Raw genomic sequence first — 22139 nt, 5'->3', positions numbered from 1 at the left:
CCAATGGGTAAAGGAGTCTAAGTAGGTCTAATTTATACAATGGGATGATGTAAAAGTTGCCTTCCCTCTACTTTAATCTATACCTCCTTACTCCACCTCAGCATGTAAATTACACTGAGCGTAATTAGGTCTAGGGGAGTGACTGAGTATAACGGAATCAAACTTACAACATCCCATACATCACTTATGAATTTGGCTTGCTATGATTAATGTATGAAAATCTACTTTCCTCTTCTCAGCCTTCAATAAAAATTAAATATTTTCAATCCTGTAAAATTTTACACATTACTATGGGACAAAAACTGCTAAGCTACTGCACTATCAAATCTCCCAACTTTTCTGTACAGCTGCCAACCCTTCAACATGGATTTAATTTTGAACCCTCAACAGTTTAACACTGTCAGGTTCTTGGCTGAAAAAAACAAAAACGCCCTGTGCCATGAATTCTCATACGCAGTAACCCAGGGCAACACTGCTAAGATTTTGATCTGAGTGAAGGAGAAGAGCCATTTAAACAATTTTCAAGTGATTACCATAAGACTTATAGTCATTTATTGGAAAGTTTAAGCAACACTATAAAGATACATATTTTCTCTAAAGGAATATTTAAAAACAGTTTTTAATGTTGAAAACCAATTTATTTATAGTATATCATCTTACATCAATACACTTTTTTTTTTTTTTTTTAAAGAAATGTTCCATATCCCTGAAGCAGTATGACAGGAAGGTTGATGTTTTACAATATTAGGAATTACCATTTTTTCCTTAGAGGAAAAAAATTTAAAATTGAAACATTTTATCATAGGATTTTTCTCACTTGTTCTTTCATGGACTTATTTTGATTTCTGTTGTCTTAAATCTAAATAATGCTTTCCTTGTAATTTTGTAATTGAAGGCTCTTTTTAATATGTAAAATTGTAATACACTATAACTTCTCTAAAATATTCATTGACAGCTAGAGTGGTGTAGAAGAATTTATAATTGCAGATAAATATGTTTTGTAGGTGAGCTAATAAGTCATGGCATTTATCATTTTCACTTTGAATTTTCTGAAAAAAAAGGAAAGGCTGCTTCTTTGTGCAAGAAATTCATTTCACTGGGTAATGCAGTTTTTGCTGTGGAAAAAGAAGGTTTCATACCTACAACTGTTATTCACTTCGCATACTGCCTCTGCAGATTTACACTTTGCAAGTGCCGTATCATTACTGCCCTGGAGCCCTCTACAAAGCACTGTTTGAACACATGCACCTTTGTGGTTACACAAGGGATCACAACCCCAACCAACACATTCAAGCTCCGGATCAGCAGTGGCACCTGGAGACCAGTTACAGATAGGAAAATAGAGAATTCCCTCTGCAGATGTTCACAGATGGGAGTAAAAACCTCTTGAAGGAGGGCTGTAGCACAAAAATGAGGCTAGCAAATTGCTCTCCTGAAAGGAGCATCTGCTTTGGCCTCTAAGGGTATGTCTACACTGCAATTAAAAACCCGTGGCAGGCCTGTGCCAGTTGACTCGGGCTTGCAGGCTCGGGCTATGGGGCTGTTTAATTCTAGTACAGACATTCAGCCTTGGATTGAATCCAGGCTCTAGGATCCTGTGAGATGTGAGGGTCTCAAGGCTCAGGCTGCAGCCTGCGCCCCAACATCTACACCACAATTAAACAGCCCCTCAGCCTAAGCCCCGAGCGCCAAAGTCAGCTGGCACAGTACAGCCACAACTTTTTAACTGCAGTGGAGACATATCCAGAATCACAAAATTAGTGCTAAGTAAATTTATGAATTGAGCTGTTGTAAATGACATTGTCAAAATAAATCTGAGGGAACAGTGGCTTGAAAGAGTAGATCCTGGAGTTGTCAGTTATAAATTTAACTCCCAAGAAGGTGGTGGGTCCTGCACCAAAGGGCTGATGTGGGCTGGGCTCATGTATCCACCTCACATTCTGGTGAACACTTACCCCCGCATCCTAAGTCCCTGAGGCTCATGTGAGGGGAACAAAGTCTTTGAACTAGAAGATAACAGGTTGCTATTGATTCCACATATCCTGTTGAACATCATGGTAGCTTGTTAATATTAAAATCACTAAATAGCCCTATATAGGAAAGGATGTGGACAGAAGGGGAAGACATGGGCCCCCTCACATTAAAGATAGTATTACTTGTTTTAGAGTTATTGATAGTTCAGAAAGACAGAACCTGTAATGCTTATATATCAACGTACTGTCTGATAAATCACAAAAAGGGGCACAGGTGCGGTTTGCTGTGCAAATCAGATGAGGAAACAGGACAAGCAGCACATTCAACATCTATCTAGAATATGTAGAAAAAACTATGGGGGATTTCAATCAAGGACACACATGCTGGAGGTCTCATGCTGGTGTAGAAATATCCTGGGAATTTCTAAAAATTATAGATAACTTAACTTAAACATTGCAACCATCTCCAGATAATTCTATATTAGATTTCATTCTCATGGATAAAGATGTAAGATCACTGAATTAAAACTGATGGCTGCCTTGATTCAAGTGATCATAATCTAATTTCATTTGCTATGTGCAAACAAAATACACTCCTGACCAGTAATATATACACTGGTTGCTTTAAAAAGGGACCATTTCCAAAGCTAAAAACAATTATGAGCAAAACTAAGTTGGAGGAAATATTAAAGCATAAAATATGAAGGATAATTGGGAATTGTTTACAAAGGCTTTATTAGATGCCAATCTCTACCCACCCATTCCGCAGTCAGGAAAGAGGTCTTCTTCAGTTAAAAAAATCATGGTTAAGAGGGTAGGTGAAAGCAGCAATACAAAAACAAAAACCCAATATGTAACTAATGGAAAAAGAAGCAAGTCAATAGTAAAGAGTACACATCAGCAGTTAGGAATTACAGACAATTATAAACAAATCTAAAAGTATCAGTGAAAAATCAATGGCAAGTAGGGTGAAAAAACAATTATATTTTAAAAAATATATCAGGAACAAATTAAATTCTTACAGTGGTACAGATCTGCTACTAGACAATGATGGTAAAATTAACCATCATGATGCAGAAAAGGGAGACATTCAATAATATTTCTGTTCTGTATTCAGAAAGAAGCAGAATGGCTGTATCCATATCTTACAGGAGTAAGAAAATACTTTTTTCCCCATCAGTAATTAGGGAGGGTATTAAACGGCAACTATAAAAAATTAGTGGGACCATATAACTTGCATCAAAAAGTATTAAAATAATTGGCTGAGGAGCTATCTGAAGCATTAATATTGACTTTTAACAAAACTTGGAACACTGAAAGTTTCAGAGGACTAGAGAAAAAGCCAATACTTTGCCAGTATTTAAAACATATGGAAAAACAGGATGACACATGAAACTATTGGCTGGTTAGCCTAACATCAATTCCAGCTATATCATGGAGAAGCTGATATAGGATGCAATCAGTAAAGATTTAAAAGATTGAAACATAATTAATGCCAACCAATTTGTTTTTAAATGGGAAATAAGTAAAAAAAATCTTTGTTTCTTTTTACTCAAATCAAAAGTTTGGTTGAGACAGGTAACTGTGTTGGCATAATATACATACTTCTGTAAGGCATCTGTTTTAGAATCATAGAAGATTCTATTGGAATCTTGGAAGGGTCGGAAGAGACCTCAGGAGGTCATCTAGTCCAACGCCCTGCTTAAAGCAGTACTTAAATCCTGAGTGACATTCTAATAAAAAATTGCGCTATAAAAAGTCAATGCAGCCATTTTAAATGGATTAAAAACTGGCTAGCTAATAGATCTCAAGAAGTATTTATAAATGCAGAATTGTTGTCCAACGATCTAGTGGGATCCTGCAGGAATCTGCTATTAGCCCAACATTCTTCAAAAATCTGGAGATGACAAAAAATCTGGAGTAGCAAATAACTACAAGATCAGGTGACCAGTTATATAGACCACCCTAGATCTCTTGGTACACTGGTCTCATTTGAATACCACGTGTTTTAACACAGCCAAATGCAAGATCATGCATTTAGCAATAAAGAATGAAGGAAACTAAGAGGGGGTGTGTGATTGTACAGAAACAGTGACTGTGAAAAAGGGCTGAAGAGTTCTTGGGGATTAGCAAATAGTGGGGTTAGAAACTCTTTCTTCAGTGTGCTTGTGGCACCTCTTCTATGACCCACTATAGATGGAGGAAATCTTCCTCCAACACGTCTCTCTCATGAGATGGGTCCCCAAAGAGGAAGGAAGAAAGGAAAGGAAAGTGAAGTGGCCTGGTGCAGAACTGTATGGAACAACCTTTGCAGGTGTGTTTAGTACTCAACAGTTGGAAGTAATACTGCACCAGGCACTGGTAAAGGAGAAGACATAAGGTCCAAAGGATGGAGGCAATGGTGTGTAGTTTTCAATCATCCCACCAAAAAGCTGTTGATTGCAAGACAAAGTTCATCTGATGAGCAGTGAGGAATCCTCCTTCTATATGGACATCTTTTATTAGAAGCAGGCTTAGTCAAGGAAGCAGACTTGCACCATCTCTGAGGCTGCATCTCCCTGTTCTTGCAGAAAGGGAAACTTTCGGAAGCTGAATATTAGATTCAAATGTTTCCTTCTTAAAGCGGACAGACTTAGTAAGCTCTAAGGATTGGGCAGCAACCTGTGTTGTTCTGATCTTTTCCAAAGGCCTCGGCCTTCAAAGGACAGTCTTTGATGTTCTTTTATGACTCAGAAGAAAGGCCAGAGGATCTTAACCAGAACCATCTGGGCTCTTCATTCTTGACCCTACAGGTCACTACAGGACCCAAGGAGGATGGCTTCGCTACCCGCCGGAGGCTGCGTAGAGACTTACGAGAGTCTCTATGCAAAAGAATAAATGAACACAAATCAGACGTCAAGAATTATAACATTCAAAAACCAGTTGGAGAACACTTCAATCTCTCTGGACACTCAACAACAGACTTAAAAGTGGCCATTTTTCAACAAAAAAACTTCAAAAACAGACTCCAACAAGAAATTGCAGAACTGGAATTCATTTGCAAACTGTACGCCATCAAATTAGGCCTGAATAAAGAATACAAAAACTAGTTTCCCCATACTAATTTTCCCGTACTGTTACTCACACCTTCTTGTCAACTGTTTGAAATGGGCCATCCTGATTACATTGGCCTCATTACCACTACAAATGTGATTTTTCCTCCCTTGGTATTCTACTGTTGAGAATACCCCACTTCCACTTTAATTGAATTGTCTCGTTAGCACTGATCCCCCACTTGGTAAGGCAACTCCCATCTTTTCACATACTGTGAAAAGTACTGCCTACTATATTTTCCATTCTATGCATCTGATGAAGTGGGTTTTAGCCTGTGAAAACTTATGCCCAAATAAATTTGTTAGTCTCTAAGGTGCCACAAAGTACTCCTTGCTATTTTTGCTGATACAGACTAACATGGTACCACTCTAAAATCTGCAATATCAAGTATTTTCTTCTTGAAGAAAGGCTCAGGTAGACCAAAGATTTAGTTGCTAACTTGCTCCCTTAAGTTTTAAGAGTTTCATCATCTTCTTGCGAAATAGGTCTGAACCTTCAAAAGGCAGTTTAAAAATTTGGATTTGAGGGATAGGGTGGAGGTCCCGAACTTAACAGCCATTGTATTGATCTTGTGGCAGCTCCCAATGAATAGCTGAATCAAAGTAAAAACTGATCTGGTCATCAATGACCGATAATTAGTGGTGTGGAGAGCAGTAGAAAATTTTAACTTTGACCCACATAACCTAACCTCCTAGACACTCTTCTGAGGTAACCAAAAAGATTTACTCCACTACATTACGTGGATCAAACCTACACATCTCATTGAACCACTTTCTTCAGGCTGAAGTTCTCTCTTCACTCTCCAAAGGCATTTGGACCACAGCCACTGCACTTCAAAAGGACCAGAAACACAGATGGGCAGGATTGAAGAGGAAGTTACTCACCTTGTGCAGTAATAATGGTTCTTTGAGATGTGTCCCCCTATGGATGCTCCACTATAGGTATATCTGTGCCCCTGTGCCTCTAATCGGAGATTTTAGGTAGCAGTGTCCGTTCGGCCTGTACATGCGCTCTCCCTGCCTTGTGATCTGCCTCGGGGCTATCTAGTGCCATGCAGGCGAACCCCCCCTCAGTTAGATAGCCCTGAGGCAGACCACAAGAGATGGAGAATGTATGAGCTGAATGGACACTTACATAAAATCTCCGATTAGAGGTGCAGGGGCGCAGATACACCTACTGTGAAGCACCCATAGGGACACTACTCGAAGAAGAAGTAAAAGCTCATGCTAGACTGGTCAAGAGCAACTGAGCTCCTTCCTCCCTATCTGCTGCCTCTCCTGGCCAGCTTTCAAGAGGTAACTCTTTCCCAGACTTTCTCCCCACCTTGCTGTTGGTACTGTGGATACTGAGCACTCCAGGAACAGAATTAGGAGAGTGGCTTCTTCTCTCCACCCCTCAATTTCATGTTGGTCCAACAAACCCAGCCACAGGGAACAGTCATCTATTCAACTCCCACCCCTCAATGACCACTGCTGAGCCCGCAGTACCAGCTCCCAGAGGTGGTGGTGAGTTAAAAGATGGAGGAGGGGCCAACTGCCCAAGGGGGGAATTGAGAGAGGAAAAATTGACAAGGGGGTAGCCACGTACTAATAAAGGATAATTTTGCCCTCAATACAGAATGAATTCATAGAATCATAGAATATCAGGGTTGAAAGGGACCTAAGGAGGTCATCTAGCCCAACCCCCTGCTCAAAGCAGGACCAATCCCCAATTAAATCATCCCAGCCAGGGCTTTGTCAAGCCTGACCTTAAAAACTTCTAAGGAGGGAGATTCTACCACCTCCCTAGGTAACGCATTCCAGTGTTTCACCACCCTCCTAGTGAAAAAGTTTTTCCTAATATCCAATCTAAACCTCTCCCACTGCAACTTGAGACCATTACTCCTTGTCTTGTCCTCTTCTACCACTGAGAATAGTCTAGAACCATCCTCTCTGGAACCACCTCTCAGGTAGTCGAAAGCAGCTATCAAATCCCCCCTCATTCTTCTCTTCCGCAGACTAAACAATCCCAGTTCCCTCAGCCTCTCCTCATAACTCATGTGTTCCAGACCCCTAATCATTTTTGTTGCCCTTCGCTGGACTCTCTCCAATTTATCCGCATTCTTCTTGTAGTGTGGGGCCCAAAACTGGACACAGTACTCCAGATCAGGCCTCACCAATGTCGAATAGAGGGGGACGATCACGTCCCTCGATCTGCTCGCTATGCCCCTACTTATACATCCCAAAATGCTATTGGCCTTCTTGGCAACAAGGGCACACTGCTGACTCATATCCAGCTTCTCGTCCACTGTCACCCCTAGGTCCTTTTCCGCAGAACTGCTCCCTAGCCATTCGGTCCCTAGTCTGTAGCTGTGCATTGGGTTCTTCCATCCTAAGTGCAGGACTCTGCACTTATCCTTACTGAACCTCATCAGATTTCTTTTGGCCTAATCCTCCAATTTGTCTAGGTCCCTCTGTATCCTATCCCTGCCCTCCAGCGTATCTACCACTCCTCCCAGTTTAGTATCATCTGCAAATTTGCTGAGAGTGCAAACCACACCATCCTCCAGATCATTTATGAAGACGTTGAACAAAACCGGCCCCAGGGGCACTCCACTTGACACCGGCTGCCAACTAGACATGGAGCCATTGATCACTACCCGTTGAGCCCGACAATCTAGCCAACTTTCTACCCACCTTATAGTGCATTCATCCAGCCCATACTTCTTTAACTTGCTGACAAGAATACTGTGGGAGACCGTGTCAAAAGCTTTGCTAAAGTCAAGAAACAATACATCCACTGCTTTCCCTTCATCCACAGAACCAGTAATCTTATCATAGAAGGCGATTAGATTAGTCAGGCAAGACCTTCCCTTGGTGAATCCATGCTGACTGTTCCTGATCACTTTCCTCTCATGTAAGTGCTTCAGGATTGATTCTTTGAGGACCTGCTCCATGATTTTTCCGGGGACTGAACTGAGGCTGACTGGCCTGTAGTTCCCAGGATCCTCCTTCTTCCCTTTTTAAAAGATTGGCACTACATTAGCCTTTTTCCAGTCATCTGGGACTTCCCCCGTTCGCCACGAGTTTTCAAAGATAATGGCCAATGGCTCTGCAATCACAGCCGCCAATTCCTTTAGCACTCTCGGATGCAACTCGTCCGGCCCCATGGACTTGTGCACGTCCAGCTTTTCTAAATAGTGCCTAACCACCTCTTTCTCCACAGAGGGCTGGCCATCTATTCCCCATGTTGTGATGCCCAGCACAGCAGTCTGGGAGCTGACCTTGTTAGTGAAGACAGAGGCAAAAAAAGCATCGAGTACATTAGCTTTGTCCACATCCTCTGTCACTAGGTTGCCTCCCTCATTCATTAAGGGGCCCACACTTTCCTTGGCTTTTTTCTTGTTGCCAACATACCTGAAGAAACCCTTCTTGTTACTCTTGACATCTCTCGCTAGCTGCAGGTCCAGGTGTGATTTGGCCCTCCTGATTTCATTCCTACATGCCCGAGCAATATTTTTATACTCTTCCCTGGTCATATGTCCAACCTTCCACTTCTTGTAAGCTTTTTTTTTATGTTTAAGATCCGCTAGGATTTCACCGTTAAGCCAAGCTGGTCGCCTGTCATATTTACTATTCTTTCGACACATAGGGATGGTTTGTCCCTGTAACCTCAACAGGGGTTCCTTGAAATACAGCCAGCTCTCCTGGACTCCTTTCCCCTTCATGTTAGTCCCCCAGGGGATCCTACCCATCCGTTCCCTGAGGGAGTCGAAGTCTGCTTTCCTGAAGTCCAGGGTCTGTATCCTGCTGCTTACCTTTCTTCCCTGTGTCAGGATCCTGAACTCAACCAACTCATGGTCACTGCCTCCCAGATTCCCATCCACTTTTGCTTCCCCTACTAATTCTTCCCGGACACTCCTGCACTATATCTTTATGATGATGTTGCAAACTAAAGTATTCTTAAAATAAATTGACACAAGAAATATTCTGAGTTCTCTGACCACTGCTGGAAGCAGGATGAACTTAATATACATATATGTGATGTGGAATGTCAAATCCTATGTTTGTATGATGTTTCAGAAATAGTGACTGGTGAGAAGATGGAAATCCTTCAGCTGTTGCGGAAGAAAGATCTGGTGACTACATCTTATGTGGATTCATAATTTACTTTTATAGAATGAAATATTTTCCAGAATATAACATTAGTTATATCATATATTTGTTCATAACAATAATATTTTGAACATACCTTTGATTGTATTGTCCTTAGATTGACCACATGCATGTCACAAGGCATGGATGAAGTGAGTGGAGAAAAGACATTCAAAATCTGTTGGACATCAGATTCCGCATATGTAGTCATTGGAATTACAGGATGATTTAAGAAAGAAGAAGTTATATGGCTCAGAAGAGAGGGGAAACTGACTGATGACTTCTCTTCTTTCTATTAAAAAAGATAAAACCACTTTGCATTAAGTTTTTATATGGCTGCCTTAATTAAATGTAAATTTGTAAATTAAGACATATTAATTATTTTTTAGAAACAACAAAGACAGAACTTCTCAATCAGCTACTCATCTGCTTCTCTAATAATAAAAAATGGTTACATACTGGTTCGGTAACTGTTCTTCAAGATGTGCTGCATATGTCCTTTCCATTTTAGGTGTGTTGAGTGCCCGTGCACCGAAGCCAGAGAACTTTTTCCAATAGTGGTACCCATTCATGTGGAGCATGTGCCCTCTGCACATTTGTTCAACTAACTGAAGTTATGAAGGGGCGGAGCCTCCCTGACCCCATTCAGTTCCTTTGCCCAGGGAGCCAGAGTTTGCTGTTGCTCCAATGTAGAGAGCAAGGAGGATGGATCGTGGAATGGACATGTGCACACATCTTAAAGAACAGTAGTTTCTGAACAGGTAACTAACATTTCTTCAAGTATCAGGGGGTAGCTGTGTTAGTCTGTAGCCACAAAAACAAGGAGTCTAGTGGCACCTTAAGACCAACAGATTTATTTGGGCATAAGCTTTCATGGGTAAAAAGCCATTTCTTCAGATGCATCTTCTTCAAGTGCTTGCACATGTCCATTCCACTTTAGGCGACTAACAATTCCAGATGGAGGAGAAAATTGGTGTCTACCTAAACAAGGACTACAACACTACTCTTCCAAACATATCATTGTCTCCTAGGGCATAGGAGAGAGCATAACGAGCAGTGAATATATGAACAGAAGACCAAGTCATAGCTCTGCAAACATCACTGATGGGAACATGACCTAGGAAAGCAGCTGATGCTGCTTATGCTCTCATAGTGTGCTAAAACTCTTTGAGGTCATGGAGCATTATCATAGCACTGATGAATACAAGAGGAGATCCAGGAAGAAATCATCTGTCAAGAGACAGGATGCTCTTTCATCCTGTCAGCAAAGCACATGAACAAGAATTTAGGGTGGAGATGCCATAAAAACTCTTTAATTCTGTTCAGATAAAAGGCCAAATCTTATGAATGCCCAAAGTATGAAGGTTTTCCCTATCTCTGTTGGTGTGAGGTTTTGGAAAAAAGTTAGTAAGTATGTAGAATGATTTAGATGAAAATCTGACACCACTTTAGTAAGAAATTTGGGGTGTGGATGCCAACTAATGTTACCTTTATAAAACAATATCTAAGAAGGGTCAGCTACCAAGGCCTGAAGTTCTGCTACCTCCTGGCCAAAATAATGGCCATTAGGAATGCTATCTTCATTGAGAGATGAGAGGGGGGTGTAGCTATAGGTTCGAATGGTGGCCATGTTAAAATGGAAAGAACCAAACTCAGATCGCAGGATGGTGTGGGATCCCTAACAGGAGGCAAGGTCTGTCCAAACCTTTCAAGAAGCTAATGTCACAGGCAACACTGCTGAAACCGTGGCCTCATCTCTGTTCTTCCTCTTTCCCCATGTCCATGTCCCTGCTCCTTCTCTTCTTCCCCCCTCCAGGAGGCACCACCCCCAGGCCAGCCCAGATCTTGGAGCCGGGCCATGCTAAGAGCCACTCAGGGAGCCCAGGCTGATATGGGGAGACCCCTGCCCAAGAGCAGCCCTCGGCTCCACCCACCACGGTGCACTGGCCAGGGCAGGTAGAGGGTCCAGGGCTCCCCACAGCGGTCCTGAATCCCTGGGAGGCTCTTATTACAGCTCAGCTCTGACTTCTGGCCAGGCCAGGGGATAGGGTCTTGGAGGGAAAGAGAAGAGGGGCAGGCCACGGAGAGGGTCCGGGCCTCAAGACAAGGGGGACTAAGGTCCTCTTCAGTCCCCCCACTGGAAAGAGGCTGGAACTGCCGGCAGGGGCTGCACTTCACAGTGGGGGAGCTGATCACCTTATCAGCTCCCCTGCCACAAAGCACAGGTACTGCCACTCCGCGCCCCCGAACTACGTCCATGTTAAAAAGTGGGTGGACAGTACAACGTAAGATGCCAGAGTCTATAACTCTACATTGCTAGAATGTGGCACTGGGAAGCACCTTGCAGGAGTTATCTTAACTATAACTAACTTCGGTACTGGTCATTTTATGTGAGTGTGTTGAGGACTTAGCCCTCAAAGAAGAAGAGGGCTTCTTCCGGCCAGAAGAGGTCAAAGGGCTGGACTTCTGACTCCTGCATGGCACTATAGGTGGAGAGTGGTGTCGTCTCGCCAGCTCTCTTCAACTCTCTTCCAAGTCTGGTGGTGCACTCGAAGATGGAGTTGAGTCCAAATCCCTGCATATTGAGCACCTGGGTTCCAAATGAGAGCACAAAAGCTGCTTTGACCAGGATGTCTTGAAGTTGAACTTCCCTCAACGTCCTACTCCTCGTTTTAAACACCTTACAAATAGGGCAGTTATTATACCTGATGTGTCCTTCTCTCAAACACTTATCATTGGGAGTGAGGATCACTGACTGGCCTAAATTTGTTATAGCCAGAACAGTACTTAAATCTTGGGGACTTGGACATGCCTGGGAACTGAGCCAAAAACAAGTACCACTATCTAAACTACAACTATACTAAACTACTTACAATAAAAGATCTCTAGAAAGTTTTCTTAAAGGGAAATACGGGAAAGACCATAAGAAGCCACATACACTCCGACTACCAACCATGGGTGTGAGAAGGAACTGAGGAGGATTGGGACGGCTCTAACGCTTTATACTTTCAGCTAGCAGCATGTACTGCCCCAACAAGTACCACTATGGGGAAAAGTTCTCCAGCTTCAGTGCACTGGTGTGTACACATCTAAAATGGAACGCAAGCACTCAAAGAATAATAATAATATATAGCTCTTATACGGATACTCCGTAGCTTTCTCAAAAAGCTTTGCAAAGGAGGTATCGTTAACACTTCTGTGCTTTTCTTCAATGCCAACCATCAAACCTCCTGTAAAATCTGTAAAGTCTCTTCATCCTCCTTCAAGTACCTCCTTAAGACTTACCAGTGCTGTAATGCCTACAAAACACTCCAGATGATAATGGCTATACAGTTAGCAAAAAGACTATGGTCTCATAGGAAAATGTATTATTTACTGTTATCTTGTCTTGCCACCCCACTTGTCTATTTCATCTACCTACTCTGTCTTGTCATACACCTAGACTGTAAACTGTGGAGCAAGGATTAAATTGTACAGCATTAATCTCAGTGGAGTCCTGATCATTTACTGTAATACAAATAATTAATTGTGCCAGCAAATTAAAATTAAAGCAAGCTACAGAATTCCATACAATTTAAATGCAAATGTTTTGTATATTTGATTAGTTCTCAACAGATAAGATACATGCTAACTTTTGAAGGAAGAAATGAATGTTGCTTTTCCTCCTCTTGGTTAGCAGCACAACACATTTTTTAATTATTTTTTTGTGTGTGGGTACAACAAACAGCAAACATCTGATATGTGATTCAGCTGAGAACTAAACAAGTAAACATACATCTAAATCACAAACAGGTTGTTCAATCTTAATTATAGGCAATGGTATAAACATTTCAAGTATATTATTTCATATATTTTACTGAAGATTTGCTGCACGTGTCAAAGGAAGACAGAGGATTCTGGAAGTGAATCACTAGCTAGGTAAGTGGTGTAGGGCTCTGGTTTTGTGAAATATTGGTCCACCTTCTACAGGGGAGAGGAGGCTATATTGTTTGGCCAGTCACCACTTCAGCAGAAGGGGGACCAATCTTCTTGAGGACAGGCTGGCTAGAGTAGTCAGGAGAGCGTTAAATTAATAGCATAAGGGGAGGGTAAAAAGAGGGAAGGTATCAGCACTCAGCACAAAATCAAGATATCGAGAACAAAATTTATCAAGGAATCAAAGGACATGAACAGGAGAAATTCTTTAATTACCTATACATCAGTGCTAAGAGCCTGACCAACAACCAAGAGGAACTGGAATTGGTCATCTAGGAGCATAAATTCAATCTACAGTAGAAGCTCAGAGTTACGAAGCTCGGGAATGGAGGTTGCTCATAACTCTGAACAAAACATTATGGTTGTTCTTTCAAACGTTTAGAACTTAATACACCTTGGAAACTTTACTATGCAGAAGAAAAATGCTACTTTTAACCATCTTAATTTAAATGAAACAAGCACAGAGACAGTTTACTTACCTTATCAATTTTTTTTAAACTTTCCTTTTTTTTTTTTTTTTAATTAAAAGTAGTTTACATTTAACACAGTACTTTTCTGTAGAGTACATGGAATTTTTGGTCTCTGCTGCCTGATTGCATACTTCCAGTTTCAAACGTGCTTCAAATTTGTAAACATTATAGATGAGAATTTCCTAACTCAAAATATGTTGCAGCCAGCATGGAGGAATTCTATATTAGACCTTGTTCCAAAAGATAAAGAACTGACCATAGGACTAAAAGTAATGTATATACTTGCTGCTTTAATAGGGCCAATTTCACAAAGCTGAAAACAAGCATGAGCCAAATAAGCTGTGGAAAATAATTTAATCAGAAAAACTTGAACTATTAATGGGACTCACTTAGCACCTTACTAAATGCCCCAAAAGCCTCAATCCCACAAATGAGGAAGAAGGCTGTGCTGGTTAAAAAAACCAAACTGTTTAGAGAGCAAGTGAAGGCAGCTTTAAAATATAAAATATACAAATAATATATAACAAATGGAAGAAAGAGAAAGTTAACATTAATGAATAAGTCAGAAGTTAGCAGTTGCAGAAAATTGATAAGGGACACAAAAGGAGAAAAATGTATGGCAAGCAGAGTTACGGACAGTAGTAGAGTTTTTAAAACACACTAGGAACAAAAAAGAATTCTGACAATGGTATTGGTCCATTACTAAATGGAAATGGTAGAATTATCAATAATAATAATACAGAAAAGGTGTTCAATAAGTATTTCTGTTCTGTATTTGGGGAGGAAAAAAAAGATGATACAGTCTCATCATATGGCGATAACGACGTTCTTTCCATTCCACTAGTGTCTCTGGAGGATGTTGAACAGAAGCTACTAAAGTCAGAAATTTTAAAATAAACAGATCCAGATAACTTGCATCCAAAGAGTTTCAAAAGACTGGCTGAGGAGCTTGCTGATTCTCAATAAGTTTTGGAGCACTGGGAAAGTTTCAGAAGACTGGAAGAAAGCTAATGTTGTGCCAATTTTTAAAAAGGGAGCGGAATGACCCAGGTAATTATAGGCCTGTCAGCCTGACATCAATCCCAGGCAAGATAATGGAATAGCTGATACAGGACTCAATTAATAAAGAACTAAAGGAGGAGAATGTAACTGACACAAATCAACATGAGTTTATGGGAAATAGATCCTGTCAAACTAACTTGATATCTTTTTTTCAGTGAGATCACAAGTTTGGTTGATAAAGGTATTAGCATTAATGTAATAAACTTAGACTTCTGGAAGGTGTCTGACTTGGTCCCGCACAGCACTTGGATTAAAAAATCAGAATGATATAACATTAACATGGCATACATTAAATTGATTAAAAACTGGCTAACTGATAGGTCTCAAAATGTAACTATACAGAGAGAATCATTATTGAACTGGTCTGTCTTCAGTAGGGTCCTGCTGTGATTGGTACTTGGAGCTAAACTAGCATCTTTATCAATGACCTGGAAGAAAACAAAATCATCATAGATTAAAGTTTGCAAATGACAAAAATTAGGGGAGTGGTAAACAATGAAGAGGACACTGATTCTGAATTGCTTGATAAACTAGATGCAATATGCATTTTAAATATGGTTAAAGGTAAACGTATACATCTGGGAAGAAAGCGTATAGGCCAAATTTACAGAATGGGAGATTCTATTCTAGGATGCAGTGACTGAAAAAAATTTGAGGTCATGGTGGATAATCAGCTGAACATGAGCTCTCAGCATGACTTTATGGCCAAAAGAGCTAATGTGATCCTGGAATGCATAAACAGGGGAATCTCAAATAGCGTAGAGAGGTTACTTTATCTCTGTATTTGGAACGATGTGACCACTGCTGGAATAGCGTGTCCAGTTCTGGTGCCCACAATTCAAGAACCTTGTTGATAAATTAGTGAGGGTTCAGCGAAGAGCCACAAGAATGACTGAAGGATTAGAAAACATGCCTAATAAACATGCCTCAAGGAGCTCAATCTATTTAGCTTGACAAAGAGAAGTGTAAAGGGAAAGAAGCTGTAAAACAGTTGACATCAAATGCGATATCTCGAACCACAGGATGGCTGGTCCACATCCCACTATATGCTCTTGTAGAGGAGCACAAAGAGCTTTTCTGTGCAGGTGTGGGTCCACAATCGCTGCTTTACAAACTCCAGTTAAGAGTGCATAGGCACATGCACATTCTGTGGTGGAGCCCCCACAGGGACATATACTTGAAAAATGCAGCAACTCCACTGAATAGTTCTGCACGGTTCTTTCATACAGTACTACTGTCTGTATTTGAAACAATTTTTCTAAAAATGTTTTCAATCACAAGTAGGACTTTTAAAAACTAATCTAAGTACTCAGTTCTATACTTAAACATTTAGTATAATAGCAAACAGCTCTAGATATTCAACTAAATACCTCCCAGCACAAGCTTAGTTTTCACCTAAATATTTCTAAAACATATTTCTAATATTTCACCTAAACTTAAAATCCCTGATCTAGGATCTCCTAAATTTATAAACACATGCAGGCAATGTTTATAGTGTTGCTTATCACAGAGTGCTCCGGAATTATCTCCAACATATGTTTCATAAGACACCAGCATAAAACTAAAATAATGAATTCTGTCAAACTGAAAAGGTATTTGAAACATTTATTTACTTCTTGTCTTATACCACCAGCACAATACTATGATAAGATAAATATCTCTTGAATCAGAGGGGTAGCCGTGTTAGTCTGGATCTGTAAAAGCAGCAGAGAGTCCTGTGGCACCTTACAGACTAACAGACGTATCTCTTGATTGTGAAAGTTATCCTATCATTCTAAACATCTTTATAAATTATGTTGAACACCACTCTTGCCAATTCTGTTATTCAAGACAGACTGAGGAAATCTCTCAACTCCAAAATATTAAATCTTTTCATTATTTAAAGTTTGAAAAATTCATGACTTGTTAATTGTTATAAAATTATATTTAATATTCTTCCTTTTGTTAACACTCCTTATCCCCCATTTAAACCTTTCCCCTGCATAATGCCATTATTTAGGAGTAAATACGTGTTTTTGAATAATTGATGAATATACAACATGCTGCTAGAAGTAAGGAAATATACACTACATCCTGTAATGACCAAACAATACTATTGGTTAAGAAAGCATTACATGACTAATGACAATTTACCATTATTACCCCCATAACTAGTCAATGTCTGAATAGTCACAGTCACAGTTAGTCTTGCCTTCTGAACATTTCCCTGTTCTTTTTCTGCATAATCTCTCCCATCCCATCTAATTCCTCATAGAATTCTCATGTCCTACTTCTCCATTTTTATTTGACTTCCGCTCAGAATTAAGGGTTCTGGAAGCAACACCAGCTAGTGCCATCTTTGTTTTGGTCTAACAAGTATATCCACCAGTTGTGTTTTAGGCTATGGCAGCAGCCACTATCAAATGCTCCAAGATCTATATCACAGCAGTTGCAATGTTTAAAAGGAGCTGCCAAAGCAGTACCAAGGATCCCGATATGCGTTTAAAGACGTATACATTTGCACTGGCTGTTACAGCTCCCTGGAAACCCGCTTTTAAGGAGAAAGCATATAAGTACAAGTGAAGAAAACTGGGACAATATTTTTCTTTTTTTTTTAATTTAAAGGCAGAAGGAAAGATGCCATGAGCAAGAGGTTGGTAAAATGTGGGTCGAACTATTTCTGCTTTCCATTTTTTTAGGAGGGGTGTGTGTGTGTGTTTATATGTATATTTATATATGTATATGTGTATATATATAAGCTTAAGTCATTTATTTAAAACAAAAATTATTGCTTTTTGTGTTTAAATACAACCTCCCTTATGCAAGAGCATTCACAGTCAAATGTCTGAAAGCACAATATCCAGGGCTACACTCGATCTAAATTTGCATTTGATAGTAGGTTGAAAACCACACAGAAGTATGAAATAAATGGAAGAGATTCAAATCAAAGTTTTATTTGATCAGTTCCATACTATTAAAATCAATGAAATTCCAGATTTTAATAAACATTTCTTTTTACCTCATGCAGTTACAGAAATGCCAATTTGTCTGGGAATTTAGCAACTGAAGTTGGAGGAAGGAGGGATCACAGCAGTTTGATACATGGGGAGAGGAAAAGCTAAAAGCTTTGTCATTGGGATGTGGACAGGATTTTAAAGAATTGAGCACCACCTCTACCTTCTTCCACTCAATTTTTAAAATAACTTTCCAAGTGGTGACATGGGAATATTTATTAGTAAATACTAATACTCTGCAGAGGATTTCAAAAACCTTTACAAAAGGTGTGAAAACATCAACTGACTAATGGGGAAAATGGAGCGGATGGTATGCTGAGACTGTCTACAATGTTATACAGCCTATCTGCGACAGCTAGTAGCAAATATCCCCAACGGCTAGTGATGGGACACTAGATGGGGAGAGCTCTGAGTTACTACACAATTCTTTCCTGATGTCTGGCAGTTGCGTCTTGATGAAAAGCTCAGGGTTGGGAAGGAGTTTTCCCCAGGGTCAGGCTGGCAGAGACCCTGAGGTTTTTTTTGCCTTCCTCTGCAGCATGGGGCACAGGTCATTTGCAGGTTTAAACTAGTGTAAATGGTGCATTCTCTGTAACTTGAAGGCTCTAAATCATGATTTGAGGACTTCAGTAACTCAGCCACAAGTTATGGGTCTATTACAGGAGTAGGTGGGCAAGGTTTTGTGGCCTGCAACATGCAAGTCAAACTAGATTACCATGATCATCCCTTCAGACCTTACAGTCCACGAGTCTATGAGGCTTACATTGAGGCGTAAAACAGTGGGGTGGCCGGCTGTTGACAAGAGTTGTTGGGATGGGAGAAAACTCATCAAAAAGTTTCAAATGACTGCTGCATTCAGATTCTCTCCATGACAAAGTAAGAGTGTCCTGGAAAACTCCAGCAGCTCCTGGGTGCTGGAGCCTTTCCCTGCTACGGTCTCACCCTTGCCAAAGCCTTTCACTGCCCCATGTAGCTACACACCAGAATGTGGATGCAGCCTGCAGTGTGTAGCTGCACATAATCTACTTGTCACTGCAAGAAGTCTGCAGTGTAGACATAGCCTTAATGGCTTCATTCATGGATTTAATAACAGAGTCCCACATATGAAATTTTGCAGACCATTTCATGTGTACTATTGCATTTAGGCTCTTTGAATACAAAAGTGAAAGAGTGGATCTGCCCCCTTTTATACATTTCCATGATTATACTAGGTAAAGTTTATTATGGCAACTTCTTGATTTTTCATTTGATAGCCATTTTAATCTAAATTCATTTTTGAAAAGTTTAATTAGTCAATTAAGACCCAAAGTACCACTCAAAGTTGATAAATATCTGCCTCAAATACTGCTAATATAAAATAATTCAAAGAAATGGCAATAAGAAAATATTTAGCAGGATGACAAGTATGACTAGAAAGGCTGTCAGGAGCAAATTAAAATATAATTCACTATTCCACACAAAGAAAGTGGAGTATGGTAACACTGTAGTCACAAATACTTTAAAATGGCCCATCAGTATATTTTATCACCAGATTTTCTTTATTCTCTTCCCTTTCATTTTCTATAAAATGAGCTGATAGCTTGCACCTGACAATGATTTTAAAACAAGCTCATGTTAAACTGAACAGTCATAAAAATTATTAGGTTGCAGTAATAGAATATACTCATCTTATTATAAGATTTAAAACCTAAGAAGGTGCCTGATTGTAGGAAAGTGTCCCAGGGACCAGCAAAACCACTCAGCCACTATAGTGCAGCCTTCTGACAAATGATGCACACTCCTGGCTAGGAGGACTGCCACTGGTCAAACTCAGTGAGCTATAGGTTCTGCAATGACACATGCCACTCAGCCTGCAGTAAGCCTCATTAAAATCTGCCTTCCTCCCATGCATGAAGATTGTAGTGAAGGAAGAGAGTAAGCATGAGTCCAGTCACCTCAACCTGTTTATGGTACAGTGAATGTTCTTACTTCCTCACTTAGTCCAACTCCAGCTCCTTCCACTGCCCTTTCGTTGGTACTGTTATGTGCATGTCAGCTGCTGCCTAGTGCAGTACCTGTATACCACCTTTCTTTATACAGATTTCTTGAATTTTTTGCCTAACTTTCTCTTTCCCTCCATTTTCCTTTTTCAATTTGATTGCGTCATATGTTGCTCATCTCATAGATCAGGGTCCCTAGAGCAGCAAAGAGATACTTGGTGATGCATATGGCTGGTATACTCAAGAACAACTACTTACTGCTATCAGTGTTGTTCCGCTAGATGACTGCTGGATGGATACGTATCCTGGGTGATCAGTGCACATCTGGACACATGAGCGCAGATGTTCCTGGCTAAAAGAGTTCATTGAGACTGTACATGTACACCTAAACAACCTCAACTTTTTATGCTTCCAGCCAACCATTTCATCTCGTATACTCATTGGGCCTTGCATTTAGGAAGGAAACATTCTGATGAAGAACTTCTGGATAAAGAGACTTTAAAGTTTATACTTCTAAGATCCTATGTATTTTTGTATATATGGGTTCATGATAGACAGAGTTTAAGGCCAGAAGGGACCATCATGATCATCTAGTCTGATTTCCTGCAGATTGCAGGCCCATAGAACCTCACCCGGCCACTCCAATAGTAGGTCCCTAACCTCTGGCAGAGTTACTGAAGTACTCAAATCTATATGTAAATCTATATATAAGTGTGATTGCCTATCGTTCTACACCATTGTTGTGTAAGGTTATCTAATTTTGGTCCAATCGTCACAGCAGGGTCTTAACCAGAGAAACTATTATACAAATAGATAGCTATCTATGCTAATTCTCACAGTATGGCAATGTTTTTACGTATGAAACCCCCCACACTCTTGCCAATCTGACCTACACAATGGTTCTGATTGTGAGTATTTTTTCTGGCAACTTCATATGGTCTTAAAGAAGGTGGGAGTAGTTTGCTGTAAAGACAGGTGTACTTCAGTAATGCTAGAGTAGTGTAGAAATAAGAGAAAGGTTTAATAACTAATGATTTTTGAGTGGATGCTGCTCCCTGCTATGCAAAACAGGTATTAACCTTTCATATCCTTGACTTGTGTCATGTGACTGGAGCCAGGAAATAAAGATCACACTCTGACCAGTCACATCTATTACGTAGTATCAGAAGAAAACTGAATCTTTGACCAGAAAAAAGAGCAAACGAAGACACTTGTATCCCTCAGTCTGAAAAGCAAAATGGAAGAGAATTGGAGGCGGTAGCAGAACTTCCAAATTTTCCTGGAAGCAGGTGGTATTGCAGAGAAACTGGAGATGGTGAAATTTCTTCACAATGCTACAAGTGGCAGCCCCAGAGGCTTTGGAGATCTATAATGCAATCCAGTAGAAGCAAAAAAATGACTAAACAGCTAACCAAAATTTCAAGAATACTATGAGCCATGCAAAAATGTCACTTATGTTGGCACATTTTCTTTACTAGGAAGCAGTTGCCAGGTGTGTCATTGAGCCTTATGTTAAAGAGCTATGTATTAGACCTAAATCATATCAATCTGAACTGTTAACTAGATGAAGCAATTGAAGACCAAATTATTTGTGGTATAACTGATAAACAAGTCAAAGCAAAGTTATATTATGAAAAATTGAAATTAGTGAAAGAATTGATGTTCGTCTCATTAAAAATACATACCAAGGCATAAAAAAGTAAACAAACAGCAGAGACCATATATATTTGTAAGAAACGCAGAGGCAATCATCACACAAAGATTTCCAGCACAAGGAGTGCAGTGTCATGCATGCAATAAAAGAAATTAAGTAGGTTACTCTCAACACAAATTGCAAGGAAATATAAAATATATTCAAGCAAAATATATTAATAAACATATAGCTGGAGGACAAAGCCCTGTGACACAGTTCTTTTTTGGTTCTCAATAAATTTGCAAAGCAATTTCCCACAAAAAGATTGATGTGTGGCATGAGAAAAATTAAAAATTTAAAATTAACTTTTGAAGAATGTGGTGAGATGTTTAATGGACTGGGATGCATTAAGTATGTGACATCACACAGAGAGATCCCTGAAATACTTTCCAGCTTCCTAAGTTACATCTTTAATGCACTTACCATCAACTTACCTTTTTGATTATATCTATTGATATAATTCTACATTTGTAGATCTGTGATTTACGTTTATACAAATGTAATTCTACATTTTTATTTTATCTATAGATATAAGCTCAAGAATCTCCTTTCTTATGTAACGGTGCTAGCAGACAATCAATAGGTGATAGCCTTTTTATTTGGAAGCAGATTAACAGGTAACACCGAATATTTGAGCGATTGATGTGAATGTCGCAATGTCATCGGGAAACAGTCCAGGTAAGGCGAATTCATCCACTTCGATACATTTATGAAACTTTTTACAAGTAGGTGAATGTGTTACAGCCTGAGGATGAGATTTTCAAAGCA

The 22139-nt window shown here is 39.9% G+C and overlaps 1 protein-coding gene across 1 annotated transcript in view; it reads right to left on the bottom strand.

The window, feature by feature from the left end:
* Positions 1 to 22139, bottom strand: part of MAN2A1 (mannosidase alpha class 2A member 1) — a 213761-nt gene that overhangs the window by 7076 nt on the left and 184546 nt on the right. The window contains exon 20 of the mRNA XM_048849432.2: positions 9297 to 9491. Within this exon, the coding sequence (XP_048705389.2) occupies positions 9297 to 9491 (195 nt within the window). The remainder of the gene's footprint in view (positions 1 to 9296; positions 9492 to 22139) is intronic.

Source organism: Caretta caretta, chromosome 5, assembly GCF_965140235.1.
Source record: "Caretta caretta isolate rCarCar2 chromosome 5, rCarCar1.hap1, whole genome shotgun sequence".
NCBI lineage: Eukaryota > Metazoa > Chordata > Testudines > Cheloniidae > Caretta > Caretta caretta.
Note: the sequence above shows the minus strand (reverse complement) of the source record. Positions and strands in the feature narration are given on the sequence as shown.